This window comes from Danio rerio, chromosome 7 (genome assembly GCF_052040795.2).
Source record: "Danio rerio strain M-AB ecotype USA chromosome 7, GRCz13ab, whole genome shotgun sequence".
In the NCBI taxonomy this organism is placed as follows: Eukaryota; Metazoa; Chordata; class Actinopteri; order Cypriniformes; family Danionidae; genus Danio; species Danio rerio.
Window position 1 is genome coordinate 16,059,968 of NC_141027.1, and position 18,637 is coordinate 16,078,604.

General features: G+C 35.6%; 1 protein-coding gene and 2 long non-coding RNA genes across 4 annotated transcripts in view; 1 reads left to right on the top strand and 2 right to left on the bottom strand.

The window, feature by feature from the left end:
• immp1l (inner mitochondrial membrane peptidase subunit 1) overlaps positions 1 to 8,550 on the top strand; it is a 30,380-nt gene extending 21,830 nt beyond the window's left edge. For both annotated transcript variants that reach the window (NM_001386390.1, NM_001386391.1), the window contains exons 5-6: positions 6,313 to 6,423; positions 8,412 to 8,550. In NM_001386390.1, coding sequence (NP_001373319.1) covers positions 6,313 to 6,423; positions 8,412 to 8,474 — 174 coding nt within the window. In that variant the 3' untranslated portion in view covers positions 8,475 to 8,550. The remainder of the gene's footprint in view (positions 1 to 6,312; positions 6,424 to 8,411) is intronic.
• The window catches only part of LOC147843062 (uncharacterized), an 812,539-nt gene that overhangs the window by 416,074 nt on the left and 377,828 nt on the right, over positions 1 to 18,637 (bottom strand). The gene's annotated exons all lie outside the window — the stretch shown is intronic.
• LOC147843065 (uncharacterized) overlaps positions 1 to 18,637 on the bottom strand; it is a 113,161-nt gene that overhangs the window by 1,929 nt on the left and 92,595 nt on the right. The gene's annotated exons all lie outside the window — the stretch shown is intronic.

Sequence of the window (18,637 nt, forward strand, 5' to 3'; positions counted from 1 at the left end):
AGGAATGAACACTAGGCAGATGAACGCACAGACAGTAATAAGTACATTGTAAAATGTAAAAGAATTAAACATTTTGTTCTAAAATAATTTTTTTAGCAAGACAGACAGAACTACTAGATACCCAAACTTTAATATTATTAGCTAGTGCATTAGTGCAGCCATACTTTGACTATGCTGCAGCTTTTTGGTACAGCGGTAGTACTAAAAAAATGAAAAATAAATTGCAGACGGCCCAAAATAAGTTGTGTAGAATTATTATAAAAGTACTTCCACTAACACATTTAAATATGTCAAACTTAATGACACATTTAAGGGTGCATGGAATCAACTTAAAGGCAGAGGAATGCACTGTCTCTGAAAGCTTGCAACATCATTGGCACTTTCATTGTGTATGTGCATGGACACCAATGCTCCGATTTTAAAATAATTAAGACAATACTCTGATTAAGAGTCTAGACCAGGGGTCACCAATCTCCGTCCTGGAGGGCCAGAGTCCCAGCAGGTTTTAGCTCCAACTTGCCTCAACACACCTGCCTGGGTGTTTCAAGTATACCTTGTAAAACCTTAATTAGCTTGTTCAGGTGTGTTTGATTAGGGTTGGAGCTAAAATCTGCAGGACACCGGACCTCCAGGAACTAGTTTGGTGACCCCTAGTCTTGACTACCATGTAAAGTCATTTTTGATTACCGTAAAGGACCACAGACATCTGCGTCAGTTTTTTCTTTCCATTCAATGTGCGGTATCGAGTTCCATTGAATAAACACTCTTCCACCAGTCCTTCAGTCCTTACTTAAGGCTCGCCTCAAATACCTGTTTGTCATGGGGGCATGAATGAAATGTTCTTGAATAAAAGTGAAACTGCAGTTAAAGTCGAAAAATTAAAATTGAAACATCTGAAATTACGTAAAACTCTGGAGGAAACATGGTAAGCGTGGTGATGCAACAACGTTAATTGATCTATGCACTTTTAACATGTAAGACGGGATCATGAAAGGAACATTCCAAAAGCAACTCATGTAAACACCTAATCATATTATTGTCTTATTCAGATTAAGACAAATCATTAGATTGCTGATAACCATGTAAACATAGTCACAAGCCCCAACCCTAGAAAAAAAGAGTTCAGTATTTTGATGACAGCCTTTCCACAGGTTAGTAGTAAGCTAGTGTAATTTCATTATGCAAATCTTATATTCAAGCTAACCAACAAATGATCAAAGGAAATATATTATGTTATTTAAATATATCAAATATGAATTGATGTTTACTTTACACTTTAATTAAATTGTTCTAATAAAATATATATATATTTTTTTAAAGATTTTGTCAACTAAAAGAGTCATCCACCATAAATTTGTGGCTCAAAAGTATCGGTTCAGGCACCGTTTTGGCACCGGTCTCATTTCAAAAGTATCGATTTACCTCTGGTATCGAAATAACCCCAAACGATACCCAACCCTAGTTAAAATCATCTAAGGCTATGCGATGCTGTAATAATATCTTGTCAGATGAGCAACATAAATGTTTTTAACAAATACCCATTTTTATAAGTAGATGATATCTAGTAGAAGGACAGCTAAAAATGCATGTCATGTCATTTACCCCTAAATTAATATATTCATATGTAATTATATATGAATATAACAGGATCACTGTGTCATGAACAGTGGGGACCAAGCAACATCTCCAGGTTTTTTGAAAACCAGACCAAAAAAAATGTGCACTTCTGTCTATTTTTCTTATTTATTTATTTATTTTTTAAACAAAGCTGCAACTATTTTATTTATACGTTCAACTGGAGTGATGACATAACTAGATTTTATTCCTTTATTTTTTGTACTTTTTAAAAATGATTCTACTCTGTTTCAGCTGACAGCAAGTGTTTATTTATAAATGATATTCTGAAAGAATAAAAAGTAAGGTGTAGTATCAATTTAGTAACGTTATAGTGATATTTAATTGAGGTATCGTATCAAAGTCAGAATTTTGGTATCCTGCAACACTACAAAGGAGTTCATTTTAATCAAACCTATCTTGCCAATGGTGAGCACACCTTTTGTGCCATCTAGGAATGCAAGTGTATAAACATTTTAGTGAAGCAAATCTGTCGGCAAGTAATATTAATTACTTCCTTCAGTATGACAGGAAGGATCACTTTGTTCCTCTGTATAAAATGCCTTTGGGAAAGTAAAGGATTTGCCAGTCAAAGATTAGCGGCTGATTTGGGTGTGTTGTGCAGCTGTTTTTTACTTCATGTCTCCAAACCACATGTTTTATGGGTAAGACATAAGTATAAGGCAGTATAAACAGAAGATAATCTATAGTAGTTTTCAGCATAGTGGTGCTGTAGTGAGTCCTAAATCTCAGAAACAACTCACTTCTCAAAAGAGGTAGCCTGTTCACACTTGTATTTACTTTATCCGCTTGTGAACAGATTGATAAATGCATCTTCGTACTTTTTGGGGCAAGTAACTATATAATTAATTTATATAATAATAATAATAATAATAGTATTATTATATTATAATAATTATTTATTTTGAAGTCATAAAACTCTTGTAATAACTCCCAGCTTCATTCCAGATGAGTATTTCATTGCATGCCCTATAGGGTTTACACCAGGTGTAAATAGGGCCGTTGTCAAGAGATGAAATCTATGTTAAACATTAGTAGCGGTAATAAAATTCTAACATGCCTCCCGTTTGTAAGATGGTCCGCCGGATTGTACAGATCTGTGTCTGGTCACAGTATGGTGTGATTTTTCTTCTATGCTTGGCCGACAGACAGGACAAAAGCTTTGCTCCTGATCAGCAGATGACGACGGCCTGAGATTTCTTGTGGATGGGATCAAACACATGTTTCCATGCTAATGAGAGTTGACTGCAACACGACTGCATGCTGACATATGTTTATAATCTCTTTTCTTTTAGCGCTCGTCAGCGATGCATTTGTTTGCAATATTGAAGGTTGAAATAATTTTGTACACTCAAAAATATTTGCTGTTTGTTCAAAGTACATATTTAAAATGAGCTGAAACAACACTATTCTTGAGGGTTTTTTTTGTGGATAACATACAGTTTTTATCAATTGCTTTGGCTCAATTATTGATTAATTTTTTTATTTTTCATAACAATAAATTCAGATCTCTGAACAATTAGCTTATTTTTCACATCAGATTGTCATGTCATCATTATTGATTTAAGCAAATTGCAAATGCTTTGGAACGTATCTGCAAACACTATTTCAGTTCTTAAACTGTCAAACTCTTCACAACTTCTCAATCTTTTTTCATTGTGTAAGCCATCACACTCAAAGCTATTTGTTTAATTATCAAACATCTGAACTTGAAACATTTTCAACATGATCTTTGAATTTATCCTGAACTGCAGAAACATAGAAGAGCAATTGGAAGATGTGTAATCCCTGGCAAGGCTAACACATATGCCCACCAAGAATAATCTTTTTAATGGATGCTATTTTGCAAAATTTTTTGTATTTGTGGTACAGTATACTGTAAGAAAAGTGAACATATAGCATACTGTAAAAAAATTAAATATACGACACAGTAATTGGACAAGCACTTTGCACTTTGCATATAATACATTCATCCAAAAATGAACGTACTGTATAAATACAAATCTGCATATGTGTTTTTTTTCTATGTACTATTGACTCTTCTCAAAAAAAAAATTTTTTTTTTTAAACCATAATTTCAGGGGATTTGCAGGGTCTTAAAATTCTTAAAATATATTTAATCTCAAAATCTACATTTTAGGCCTAAAAAGTCTTAAATTTACTGAAATATTGTGTTTTTATTTATTTATCATAATGGTTGGATTTATTTATCTTACAACATTTATTTAAATGTTCTCCATGTATTTTTTAAGAACATCGACCTGGACAGATTTTTTTTAAGAAAGTTTTTGCTGGAAAAAAGTGTATGGATACAAGTAGAGCATACTTGTTTAAACACAACATTTAAATATTTTGCTAAGAAATACCTAAAATATTTTTAAAAAATTATTATTATTAATTTATTTTTGTATTATTAAATGTATTGAATTCTAATATATATTTTTTTTGATAGGGCACATAATCTTTTCTATCTGGGGCATTTGAAAAATTCTTTAGCCTTTAGCCCTTTATGGGTCTAAAATGTAATTCATAACAGTCTTAAAATGTCTTTAAAAGTCTTAAATTTAACTTGGTGAAACCTGCAGGAACCCTGTCATTTCCATGGTTGATTGACACGGTGAAAAAACAAACGCTTTAAGTTTTAGTGGCCTAGGCCAAATTACTGACACGATAACTAGGTTTTGAAGCATTAATGAAATGTTTTGGGTAACTACATTTTGCACACATGCTAAAAAGTTCTGAACTTCCAGGAGATGTGCACTTACAGTTTAGAGAACGTTTCGAAAAATGTGCCAAACCAATTGAGAAAAACTGTAATTTCTTTATGTTCAATCCACTTAAACTTGTAAAAACTAAGCTAACTTAATTTCTTCATGTTGTCTCAACAAAAATCAATTCTGTACAATTGAGAGCATCAATTCCAACAACATTCCATGCAATTCTTAATACAAATATTCAAAGTTTTGTAGAATTCCATTGTCGGAATGCGAGAAAAGAAACAAACCTAAGCATTCTTCTTAAAGTTTGGTCGGTGTCAAAGTGGCGTCTCCATACCGTTGTGTTTATAATGACAACGTGATGTGTTGTTCGCCCTCGCCTCACATATAGAGGGGGTGGAGGGGGACTTAATTAGGGGCTTGACAGCCCCACTCTCCCTGTGTGATGAGATTATTCCTAATTGATGTCAGTGTGGATCAGGCTTCGCTCGGTTGCCGGCTCAGCCTGGCAGGTCTGTCCGTGGTCCAGACCCATGGAGCAGCTCATGGGGGTGTGGCTTCACCCCTCACCGAGAGGATAAAGGCGGTGGGGGGGTGCGAGGCCTCAGCGGTCAGTAAAAATGATCCCATTCCCATCTGAGATGAGCAGTTAAGTCATGTGAACTTTCTCACTGTTATGAAATGCTACTTTATCCTATAATCCTGGAAGAAGCTTGTATAACAATATAACATGTTTTTAATATTATAATAATACATATAACATAATGGTTATACTATAAAATGGTTTTAAATGTAGATAAATCTAAATTAATGATTTACTGAAATGATTATTGAAATAAATATATTAAATCTTTCCACCCCTTTGCAGAAATAAAGATTACTTACCATTGCTCAAGGTGAAAAAATAAAATTACAGTCCTGCTATAAGTATTTAGGCTTTTTACTTGATCATGAGCTTTCCTTCAAAGCACACGCTTGGGTTTTACCATCGAAATGGATCCTGCTTTTCTCTTAAAACTCAAAAACATTTGGTTTGTGGTGAAGCAACAAGAAGGTCACTGGTTCAAGCCTCAGCTGGCATTTCAGTGTGGAGTTTGCATGTTCTCCCAGTGTTCGCATGGGTTTTTCCGGGTGCTCCGGTTTCCCCACAAGTCCAAAGACATGTGTACAGGTGAATTAGGTATGCTAAAATTGTCCGTGTATGAGTGTACACTACGGAGCCCAATGAGGGGTTGCAGCTGGATGGGCATCCGCTGCATAAAAAATATGTTGGATAAGTTAGCGGTTCATTCCGCTGTGGTGACCTCAGATTAATAAAGGGGCTAAGCCGAAAAGAAAATGAATGGATGAATGAATGAATAAAAGCCTCAACCAAACTCTGTTTAACTCTAAGGTTTGTTACAGGCTGTTGTAGACTAACTCTCATCATTGTTAACTGTATCCTAAAGCTGAGTGGCCTTCTCTGAATGTAAGAAGGTACACCCACTGGATGACTCTAGCCTACAAGGCTCTTCTTGGTCTTTTTTTTTCTCCATAAGTTGTGTGCTGGGGATCTCCTGGCCAGGTCACCCTTGTAAATGAGATCTTGGTTTCATTGTTTTTTTTTTTTTTTTAATATATATATCTGGTTAAATAAAGAAAAAACAAAGATATTGTTGTTGAACGGAATTTAGGCAAATCGTTAATAAAAATACAATTTTGAAATTGAAATTTAAAAAAGGCACAATTTGGATCCAAGCCTAAAAAGGGCAGTTTCAAAAATTATTTGTGGGGTATTTTTGAACTAAACCTTCACATGCACTCTTGGGACATCAGAGACTTGTTTTAAATCTTGTATAAAGGGGCATAATAGGTCCCCTTTAATTTTTAACTTTGCAGTGTCAGATCTAGAACTATATGAAATCATATTCATTTTCTGCAGTTAGTGTGGTGGTTTTTAACATTTTGCACTGTAATCTAGGTACCAAGAGGGCATGTGTGGCTGGAAGGCGATAACCTTCGGAATTCCACAGATTCCCGAAGCTATGGCCCAATTCCCTATGCCTTGATCCGAGGACGTGTTTGCTTAAAGGTAATGAGGATACAGTCTGGTTTCTTGACCTATACGCTTCCCCAGAGGCCAAAACGCAGGCATTTTCAGTTTCAACTGTTCCCCCTTTTTATGTTATGAGTTTCTTTCTTTAATCAAGAAATGATGCTTTTCAGACTATGGTTATCTAGTAAGTAGCTTTAGACTTGGGCACTGTTTTCATTTGTAGCTGTCGGCTAGTGTAGCGTCATGTGTTCGTGACCCTGGAAACCGGTCTCCTCACCTTCTGTCAGGCTTTATTGGAAAGTCAAAAGCAAATCATATATGGGGGTGTAGGAGCTTGCTTGGTTTCATACAGATTAGATGTGCTTTCTTCAGTTTATTGCAAATTTTTATATTTTACAATTATTATTTTACACTACGTTGCACTAATTCATCTTAAATTGTACATACCCACTGTACATACATTTGAAGCCAGAAGTTTACATACACTCTAAAGAAAGGGAACATAACTATTTTCCAAAAAATGTCTGATGATAAATCATACTAATCATTTACTATTTTAGGTTTGTAAGGATCATCTAAATGATTTGCATTTGCTAAATGCCAGAATAACAAGATAATTTTTATTAATTTCTAGACAGTCAAAAGTTTACGTACATTTCCTTGGTATTTTTTAGCTTTGCTTTTAAACTGTATAAATTTGGTCAAATGTTTAGGGTATCCTTCCACAAGCTTATCACAATAGTTTGAAGGAATTTTGGCCCATTCCTCCTGACAGAATTGGTATAACTGAATCAGATTTGTTGGCTGTCTTTCTCGCACAAGCTTTTTCAACTCTGCCCCCAAATTTTTTTAAAGGGTTGAGATCAGGGCTTTGTGATGGCCACTCCAAACATTCACTCTGTTGTCCTTAAAGCACATTTTAACTAATTTGGCAGTATGCTTAGGGTCATGGTCTGTTTGGAAGACCCATTTGTGGCCAAGTTTTAATTTCCTGGCTGATGTCTTGAGATGTTGCTTCAGTATCTCTACATAATATTGTTTCTTCATGATGCCATCTATGCTGTGAAGTGGACCAGTCCCTCCTGCAGCAAAACATGATGCTGCCACCCCCATACTTCACAGTTGGGATGGTGTTCCTAGGCTTGTAAGCTTTCTCCTTTGTCCTACAAATGTAAAACTGGTCATTATAACTTAACAGTTCAATCTTATTCCAGACCACAGGACATGTCTCCAAAAATTTGTCTTTTTCCCAGTGTAATTTAGCAAATTGTAATCTGGCTTTTTTGTTGATTCTAGCTTGTTGATTTTCCCATGTTGTCACAAAAGTAAGCATTGTGTTTAAGGTTTTCCTTAAACACTATTCTACAGTTGTGCCTCCAATTAACTCAAATTTTGTCAATTTGCCAATCAAAAACTTCTAAAATCTTGACACCATCATCTGAGCTGTTTCAGAGGCATAATAATCTTATTGTATTTAAACTTGACTTTCAAGAAAAGGTATAACAATTTCACAAATTTGATAATCCTAACTTACCTAAAAGAGAAAAAGTTTAGTCACATTAACATCTGACTATTTTTTTAAATGTTTATGTGTCTTTTTATACAGTGTATGTAAACTTCTGGTTTCAACTGTATACACTTGTAATTATGTTCATATCTATCTGCATACCCTGATTATTAATAGCAACCTGTACATATATTCATCTATTGTAAATCTCTTCATGGTTAATACAACCGATTTATAATGTTAATAGTACATCCAACTGTAAATATCACCATAGTTTTTCTACAACTGCACTTTATAATTTATACCTGTATCCTGCACTTGCTGCTATTGCACTCCTGGCTAGACCTAAATTGCATTTCGTTGCCTTGTACATGTAATGACAATAAAGCTGAATCTAATCTAATCTAATTATAAAGTGGTATTATTGATTTTTATACAGCATTATCGTTTAACCTCTTATATTAAAATGTAACTGAAATTGCAAAGGAATTATTTCTTGTTTGTTTTTATTTTGCAGTTGTGGCCGCCGCAGAGTTTTGGTGTATTGGCTGAGAGTCCTAACGATGGACGTATTTTATGAAGAAGCTCTGCCCATGTATATCTGATGTAAATTATATTTTTCCAGTGTTTTAAAATAAATGCATATTTATAATTCATGTCTGTGTCATTGCACTCAGTGGTTTAGTGAAAATATGTGACAGCAGGTACATTTTTTGGAAAATTGAAATTAATACACAGGCCCGGTTCTTGCCAACCACATAAAGGTGGGCTGACAGAAATCTGAGGTGGGCAATTTTTGGGGGTGGGGTTAGGAGATGGAATAGCAAAAATATTGATGTAATAATATTGTTTGGAGTTGCATATTATATTAAGTCAATATAAGCACAAATATGGTTCCACAAATATTTTGTATTATCAAATATGGTTTCATATGAGTTATTTTTAAATCCAATCAACATTCAGAATGGATGATTACTGAACTAATAAGTCCAAAAATTCAAGCAATATTAAAATTTTTTAAAAGATAGAATGAAGTTTGTGTATAAAATTAATATTCATGTAATATTTTAATGAGAGTAATTCAAAATTATGCATAGATGTATTCTGATATCATCACTGTCTTTTGCAATGATGACCAGGACATGGCCCCTCCTCAAAAGCCCCCACTGGCACTTATTAGCTGCATTTCTACTGTTGGGCCAGTGCGAGGCTGGGCCAATTGCCTGGGAGGTTGAGTAGTGAGGCCGAAATCATGTCGCGTTTCCACTGTCAGGCTAGTAGCTCGCAGCGCGTCACGCAAACCCCACCTCCAGAGCATCCCCCGAATCAAACATCACATAACCCGCCCACTTCAGCGGGAATCAGGCAGATAAAGCATACCATGGCATCATCAAGATGAAGACAACCGAAACAAACAAATGACATGGTATTGTATAGCAGTACATGATATGTCTATACGCACAGGCCTGTGTGTTTCCATTTATTATATTTTTTTACCTGCCGACTGACTGTTGGCATCATGCATCGAGTGGATTCACCACTAACGGAGGGACCCAGTGCAGTAAGTGCACACATCCATAAAATAACACCACAGAAAATTAAAGGTAATAACTCACTATAAATTATATTTTATAACATCCTCGTTTTGATAGGCGTCGTCAAACACAGCTCAAATGCTCAGGAGAGACCTAAAACATGTTAATTTTTCCCTACTATATGACACTTAATAGGTAACTCCCCTTTATATAAGAATACTATTCGATTATATTATGTAAAAGAACATGTTAAGTGTTTCAGGACATTAGAGCAAGTAATAAAATGTAGCCTATATTTCTTTGCGCTCAGCAGATTTTCACTAATAAAGCTCTACATTTACAAATTTTTATTTTACCATGTCATATAAAAACATAATCACTGGTTTGAGGACATAAAACGAATATATAACATACATTTTTTGAAAATGTTTTGACTATCCGAGAGTTAAAAACTCTTTTTTTCCCCATTTTGCACAGTTAGAAATAGTGTTTGGGACATTTCATGTGCTGCAAAACAGTTGCAGGATGACACTGTATGTCTGTTAAAAAATATAAAACATTCAAAGCATGTCAGCTTAAGAGCTCAAATGTACTGTCCATGGCTTTTTCTTTAGGAACATACAGTTGAAGTCAGAATTATTAGCCCCCTTTTGATTTTTTTTCTTTTTTTAATATTTCTCAAATGATGTTTAACAGAGCAAGGACATTTTCACAGTATGTCTGATAATATTTTTTCTCCTGAAGAAAGTCTTATTTGTTTTATTTCAGCTACTTTCGGTCACTTTAAGCTGTATAGAATTGTCTTTAAAAATATCTAGTAAAATATTATTTACTATCAACATGGCAAAGATAAAATAAATCAGTTATTAGAAAAGAGTTATTAAAATTATTATGTTTAGAAATGTGTTAAAAAAAATCTTCTCTCCATATAACTGAAATTGGAGGAAAAAATAAGCAGGGGGGCTAATAATTCTGGCTTTAACTTTATATTTATACCATATTCATATCTGTTAACTGATTAAATAGAATAATATTTGGTTTGAACAAATTTAGATTGATTCTAAGAAACCTAAAAGTCAAAATCAAAAGGTTACTAACAGTAAAGAATAAACTTCTTCGTGATTCCTTGGAGAATCTGCTTGGCGAATGATTTTGATCTGAAACATTTGTTTGAATTCAAGCATATGTGGGGTCTAACCCACCAGCGAGGGAAATGATTAATAAACTTAATCATAATTAAAAAGAGACTTCTGTGCTCCCTCCTGAAAGATGAACTCCCTCAGTAGCTCTTTCTTTTATTCACTGGCGTGTTTGTATGTGTGCATTTTAAGGTAATGAGAAATTGACGTCCTCCTTTCGCTGCAGAATGTGTCTTTCTTTAATCAAGGTTTTTAATTAAAACTTCACAGCATCATTTGATCTGGGTCTTTTAGATGATGCTGGCTGACATCAAACACAAATGTGAGACGACGGGCACCGTTTCTTTTCAATGGTGTTGCTGTTTGCAGTATACGAGCCTCTTAATTTAGCTCAAACTTGTTTTCTGATCTAGGGTCAGATTTGCGGTTTCTGTTGTTGTGGTTGAGATGGCGGTTTATGGAAGGGGAATTTGATCTTAGATCAGTTCAAAAGGGAAACGTGTGCCAGCATTGGATTCCCCCCCCTTGGTGGATCCATACCAGACAGATGGCATTGAGGGAGAGACAGACTATTGGCGGCGCAGAAAGTGTGATGTCTGTTGTGATCAGACCAGTGAGGATAATCGATAGAGAAACCCGGCTGATCAAAGCCTTTGATTTCAAATGTGTGATTATTCGGGTTTCGGAATTAATGGGTAAGTAGGATAAAAGCGAAACCTAATGTGAACACATATTCTGGTGTTAATTGCAAGTTTGTCTGTTAATGAAAAATATGTTTACAGAAACAAAGCTGCTGGGATTCTTTACAAATATTATGACAGCCACCATGCAAAAAAAGGTGTCACAAAGTAAGCAGAACTTATTTTGTCTTATTAAAATAAAGGTATACAGTTCAAGTCAGAATTATTAAACCCCCTTTGAATTTTTTTTCTTTTTTAAATATTAACTAAATTATACGTAGTTAACAGAGCAAGGAAATTTTCACAGTATGTCTGATAATATTTTTTCTTCTGGAAAAGTCTTATTTGTTTTATTTCGGCTGGAATAAAAGCAGTTTTTAATTTTTTAAAAAACATTTTAAGGTCAAAATTATTAGCCCCTTTAAGTTATTTTCTCGATAGTCTACAGAACCATCGTTACACAATAACTTGCCTAATTACCCTAACCTGCCTAGTTAACCTAACTAACTTAGTTAAGCTTTTAAATGTCACTTTAAGCTGTATAGAAGTGTCTTGAAAAATATCTAGTCAAATATTATTTACTGTCATCATGACAAAGATAAAATAAATCAGTTATTAGAAATGAGTTATTAAAACTATTATGTTTAGAAATGTATTAAAAAAATCTTCTCCATTAAACAGCAATTGGGTGAAAAATAAACAGGGGGGGCTAATAATTCAGACTTCAACTGCAGTTTAGTTTAATGTACTTAAATATGCTTCACGCAGGTGAGTGGGCTTCACAAACCACCTGTAGAAATACTTTTCTCTCTTTCAAAGTAAATAAGTAAATAAACACTCTCCGTTTCTAACTCTAGCATTCAATTCTCTAAACACAAACAATTACAATTAGAACTTCTAGTGTGTTGCCTCTTCTTGTTGAATTGCTGAATGCCTACTCAATTATAAGTTGCGTAAGTCGAGTAACATTTCATGAAAAGCAAGCTGGGAACTACATATCCACTAACCTGATGGTTACACCAACACAATTCATTCATGTTGTCCCAACACAAGTGAACTTAATATTAAAAAAATTTAAGTGGATTGAACATAAAACAATTAAAGCGTCCTAAGAAATTACAAGAATTGTGGGGTTTCAGCTCATTTTAAACAAGTAGATTGAGCAAGCAGCAACAATCATTTTTTAAGTTGTAAACATGTCTTGGCATCAATTACATTTTCAGTAAACTATAAGGGTTTAGTTTATGTAACCTGTAAGAAATCTTGTTCACAGTTTTATTTTATTGTCTGTTCAAACATTAGACAAAGCATGCGCTTAAGCATGCAAAGACACAAAAGCTAAAAAGAGAGCGTAGGTAATAGGTAAAAAGAGAGCGGGCGATGACTAACAGCTGATTATTAAAGAGTAATCTCTTCTCTATTCCCGTGTGTAATCTGTTCACAGCTTTTGACAAGCTGTTTTACTATAGTTTATGACAGAAAGGTTCTCATTTGTCCATCTTCTTATGATATATAGGCTTTTTAAAAAACCTTTAGGCATCTTAATGTAATGTCTATGGCATGATTTATGCACGTAATGTATGCACTAGTTTTATATTAGTTTATATTGGTTACGTGGCGGACATTGCACTCTCTCGCTCTCGTCAACATGCTTAAATACCTGTTCTATATGACATTATAAAAGCTGTTTAAGTCCTTGTGTATGAGATTTAAGGTTTGAGACTCTGCTGAAGTCTGTTCTAAAAAAAAAAAAAAAAAAGTGTCAGACTCCAAGTCATTTGCTATGGTTTTTAATGACACGCAACTTGTTGACAGGTGAAAATCTGATCTACCTGCTTAGTTACACTGCAGATGTGAGAACACAGATCCAATTCATATGGAATAAATTTTCACATATGAACAAGGTCTGAATCTGATTTGAGTAAATCGGAATCCATGTGATTTGTTCCTGATTACACTTACACGGGCCATAAACGATCTGTGCCACATGGGAGAAAATAAATCGGAGTTGAGTCACTTGAACAGCGCAGTGTAAATGTGGCCTTTGAGTTTCGGCATTTTATCAAGTTAATCTACTGAATTTGCTGTTTGAAAAATATTAAGATCTAGAAAGAGAATCTTGTATAACAAATAAAACCGTAAATGTTATATATTTGTTGTATATATACATATACACATAATTTACTGTTGCCTTTTTATTTGAAAACACATCATAGACATTAAAATTAATTAAAATTCCTCTTTGCCAGATATTGAGGCATTGAATAAACCAAATGAATACAGAGGCAATGAAAAAAGGACAAACAACATACAAGCAATGTTGCATCAGCTGATAGACATAGGTTGATGCATCACTACTGTAAGTTTATTGTACAAATTGAAAAGGACTATTTTATATAGTGCTGGGATGTGTAAAAATCCTGTTGATATTCAAAAATATTGTTGTATTTTTTGTTAATATAAGTGCACACTTTTTCCCACATGGCAAAAAGCTGTCCATGATGTATATATTTTGGGTCCTGTTGATTGCTAATTAAAAATAAAAACCTTTTAAAAATGTGTGTTGTTTATGTTATTTTTCATATTACAAATTTTATTTATACCAGTGGAGTATATAATAACAACCCATTATAAGAGAAATATTTTTGTGCTTATAGCTTAGTCTAACTTAGACTAGACTGTATGAAAGACATTTATTTTGCAGACCAACATATTTATTATATTATTAAAAACAGCATACATCACACTGTTTTTTTAATCGTATATTATTACATGTTTTTACCTGTAAGTGCTTATGTTTATTTAGCAAGCCTTTGCTATAGTGCAGATACAGCCGGTCTAATGAGAAGTCTGGGGGGCGTGGTTGATTTGACATACAAGCTTTTGGTTGGAGGCTTGAATCTGGGGCTCCGCCTCTGGCTCCATTAGAAAGTCCTTCTGCGCATGCCCAGGCTCCAATTTCAGCAGTTTTGGGTGACAGTTTGTGCCTGTCATGAGGCGTTTTGCATTCAAAGCGTTCAATGGGAAAAGGTGCTGTTGCGTCGTCCATATTTCATTGGTATCAACCCATTCCATATCTTACCACTGGCCATTAGTGTGCCTTCAGCAGGAACAGGGTTGGGAAACACTGTTCTAGTGTTTTTTTGTTTGTTTTTTTTTATGGATAATTTGTATTGTGATAAAAAAATCCTTTTAAAGCATCCTTTTTCTATTACTAATATGAAGTTTCTTGATCATCACAGTTGCTGTGAGTTTTGCCGTACAGAGCAGTCATCATTGCTGTGCAGAAGCGTCCTCGCGCCACAGGCATTCAACACCATTACTGTCGCTCTCCTCGACTAATAGTGGCAAGAGTGCTGCGGAGGAACACTGAACACTCATAATGGAGGCCAAAGGAGCATTTTCCCCAAGGCCTGCAGACATGGGCAGGGGGCGAGGTGGAAAGGAAAAGGGGCTTAAAGGGGAAAAAGAGCCATCACTTTGCGTAAAGGCAGGTCGAGTCTGACAGTCCTGACCCACATACCCCCCGTGGGTCTGAACAAGCACTCTTACTCAAATGAATGCACTTTTTTTAAGCAGAAAAACAAGGCCTCTGAACACAATTTTTTTTTTTGCATTTCTGTCGTTGTTGTTGTTTTACTTGACTTTTTAAGTGTTAGTAAATTCTTCTTCATTTACTGAGTAAATATATAGTCAAGCCCAAAATATATAGTCAAATTCATACCCCTGGCAAATTGTAACTTAAAGTTTATTCTTTCAACCAGCAAGGTTTTTTTTTTTTTGGACCGGAAATGACACAGGCTTCACCCAAAAGATAATAAGATGACGTACAAGAGGCATCATGTAAAATGTAAATACACTATGTAATAAAATACCCTGATATTAACTTTCTAATATTGCTCTAATAATACGTCCAAAGATTCAACCACAATTTAGGCTCAATCCTAATTCTACCCCTTAGCCATTCCCTTACCCCTTGTTTTGCCTGTTCCCGCAAAGGGATGGGGGTGTCCCAATTCTCTTTATCTTAAAGGCATAGGGCTAAGGGGAAGAGGTAAATACCTCCTCGAATGAAGATTTTTCAGGACCAAACTCGAAACCAAGAAGTAAGAAAATTTCCCAGAATACACCAGCCACAGCGGCAGGATCACTGCACCCAGAAGAAGATCCACAAATTATTATTTTTTTTGTTACTATTAAAATTTTTACAACAAATAAGCACACGTTTTAATATATTCATAACTGCATTTGTGTTTTATTGTCATGCTTAAAAAAAAAAACGCTAAAGTAAAAAACGCTAAATTTCGCAATCTCTAATCCATAAACATTACTCCTGTATAGCAGTCCAACAACATTCTGACACTTGATGACACTCAAAAACACTGTCAGTAATGTCTAGTGGCTGGGAATGACCTTTTTACAGTGTCTACTATATTGTTAATGTTGTTTTTGTGTGTTTATATAGATCAGGGGTTCTCAACCTTTTCACTTCGGGGCCCACTTACTTTTTTGAAAAATAAAGGCCCACCTGTCTGACATTTAAAAAAAAAACTGATTGTCTAGAGCACAGGTGTCAAACTCAGTTCCAAAAGGGCCGCAGCTCTGCACAGTTTACTTCCAACTTCTAATTCAACACACCTGATCAAACTAATTGAGTCCTTCAGGCTTGTTTGAAACCTACAGGTAAGTGTGTTGGAGCAGGGTTGGAACTAAACTGTGCAGGGCTTCGGCCCTCTAGGAATTGAGTTTGACACCCCTGGTCTATAGATAATCCACAGCATTTTATAAAATATTTTTTTTCATATATATGTAATTATTTTTAAAACACACACACACACAGATTCAAAGCTCCTGAATTTGTTACTTCAGTTATTCTTTACAACTCTAAAGTATTTGGGCTTTTTTTTTTTTTTTTACTATGTGAAGTTTATTTATAAACAAATTTCGAGAGGATCTCGTGCTTATGATTTATCACGGCTGATCTCGCTTTACCTAATCATGATCTCCCAATCATATGATTCCCCGTTTACTTAAATAACCACAGTTTCAGTCCACAGTTATCTTTGTATGGAAGAATCCCCCCTTTCCCCCCTCTTCTCCTCCTTTCCATAGATCGGGCGGCACGGCGGCCCAGTGATTAGCACTGTTGCCCCACAGCAAGAACACTGCCAGCTCTGTTCCTCGCCTGGCTGGTGGGAGTTTCTGTGCGGAGTTTGTGTGTTCTCCCTGTGTCCGCATGGGTTTCCCCCGGGTCCTCCGGTTTCCTCCCACCATCCAAAGATATACATAATTCATGACAGATTAAGCAATTCAGGCACTAGTCTACTCCCTTCCTCCGCAAGTTCTTCCTTAGCTACCGAAGCCGGGGAGTTTGACATCTTCCTAAGCTCAAGCTCCCCTCTCGCTCTATGATCGGGAGGGAGCCCTGGTCTCGAGGATCCCGTGAGCTCAGGGCTCTCTCCCGGGACAGCATGCCAAACAAGCTTATATTAAATCATCAGCTAAGTCTCAATATTCACTCGTGAATATTCATCTATTGATCTACTGTTCATATCCATTACAAATAAGCAAAACAATGTAAAAATACAGTGAAAACAAACTAAATCTGTTGAAACACATCAATCTGAAGTCGGTTGTGTTTGCAGCTGGATATTACTGGAGTTCGCTGTCAGGAACAGTAAACAGCCATTCACTACTAAAACACCACAGAGTCTCGCTTAATCCTTTTGTTCGGGCGCACGTCTATTATAAAACGCTCGCAGGACAAACAAAGAGGGTTCAAACAAAAAGTAAACAGTTTGTAAATCAACAGACTTGTGTGACTCTGGTACAGTACGAGTCGCAGACGTATGACACGCACAAACTCTAATCATTGATACCTTTACATTTGCAAGACAGTTTGCTTTATACAGCTGAGAATGTACTGTAGTCCTAGTTGGTATGCAGTGGTTGGAAGTTTAAACAACAGTTAAGTATGTATATAACAGTAAGGGTGTCACAATCCTCCAAATTCTCGATTCGATTACATTTTCGATTCTGAAGGCACGATTCGATTCGATTTTCTATTATGAATAATTAATTAATTTATGACTAATCAATTATTTGTAGCTTACCGTTTAAACTACATGACCTGCATGGTCTTTGTTTTACCCATAAACAAATCATACAGTAAATGAATAAAGGCAAGTTACACACATAATTACCACCTGTCAATCACTTTTTCTGCGGGACTCGTGAATAGGCAGTGATCTGTGTCGTTATATTGCGTCGGTAAAAAAGAGGCACAACCAACAGGAACCAGCCAACAGTATCTGAGGTGTTCGCTAAAATGACTAAGTACAAGTGAGTGAAAGATTGAAGCAGTCCTCTGACTGCCTGGACCTGCTGTCTCGAGCGCATGGCTGTGAGTGCGTCTGTGTCTGTGTGGTCACTTGATGTGCATTTTCAGAGGTAGAGAGGAAGAAGGGCTGCTCAGAAATGCTACACGCCACTGTGGATGTCAAATCGTTGTCGTTCTAAAATGCCATTTAAAAACAAAGACAGTGTAAACAGGGCCAGAGTGTGTACTTTTCGCGAGCGGATTTGCAACGGGGGCGGGCGGAGGATCGCGATGCCGGTGTTGTCAAACGGACGAACCGTACATAATACGTACATAGCAGAGCTTGCAGAACTGTTTTTTTTTTTGTCGACAACACGAACGTTGTCAACATAACTCACTGGAAATCCAAACTGCTTACACACAGGCGACTTCATTGAAAGAGGAGAGGGTTTAAGTTCTGTCGACGGGTCTCCTGCTTCTGCAGTTTAACAAGCACTTCAACAAGCCTGTTTTTTTCCCGCTTGCAAAGCCAAGCTGACGTGACATGGGGGCGTGGCAGCATCGACGATTCTATTTTTTGATTCGATAATCGAAATTGAGCATAAATTTCGATTGATTTCGATTAAAAATCGAAAAAAAATCGAAAATCGAAAAAAATCGAAAAAAATCAAAAAATTCGAAAAATAAAAAAAAATCGAAAATTCGATTAAAAATTGAAATCGTGACACCCCTATATAACAGTGAAGCTGTTTTTGCACCACGTCCGAAGTAATCAATCAAATGAAATGCCATATAACATATTTAATAATGAAATCAATTATTTATAGTATAATATTTAAGTTAATTTTAAGCTAGCCTATACCGCGGCCCACTGGTTGAGAATGCCAGAAATAGATGAATATGGCCATGGTGTAATGCACTGTGCAGTTACAATCTTATTGCCACATTATATTGTTATGATAACATGATATATGCCTTCACTGATTTCCAGAAGATAAACACCAAAAAATAACGCAACTGAAATTACTACATCAGTCACGATCATCTGATCTCATATGAAGCAAGAGATC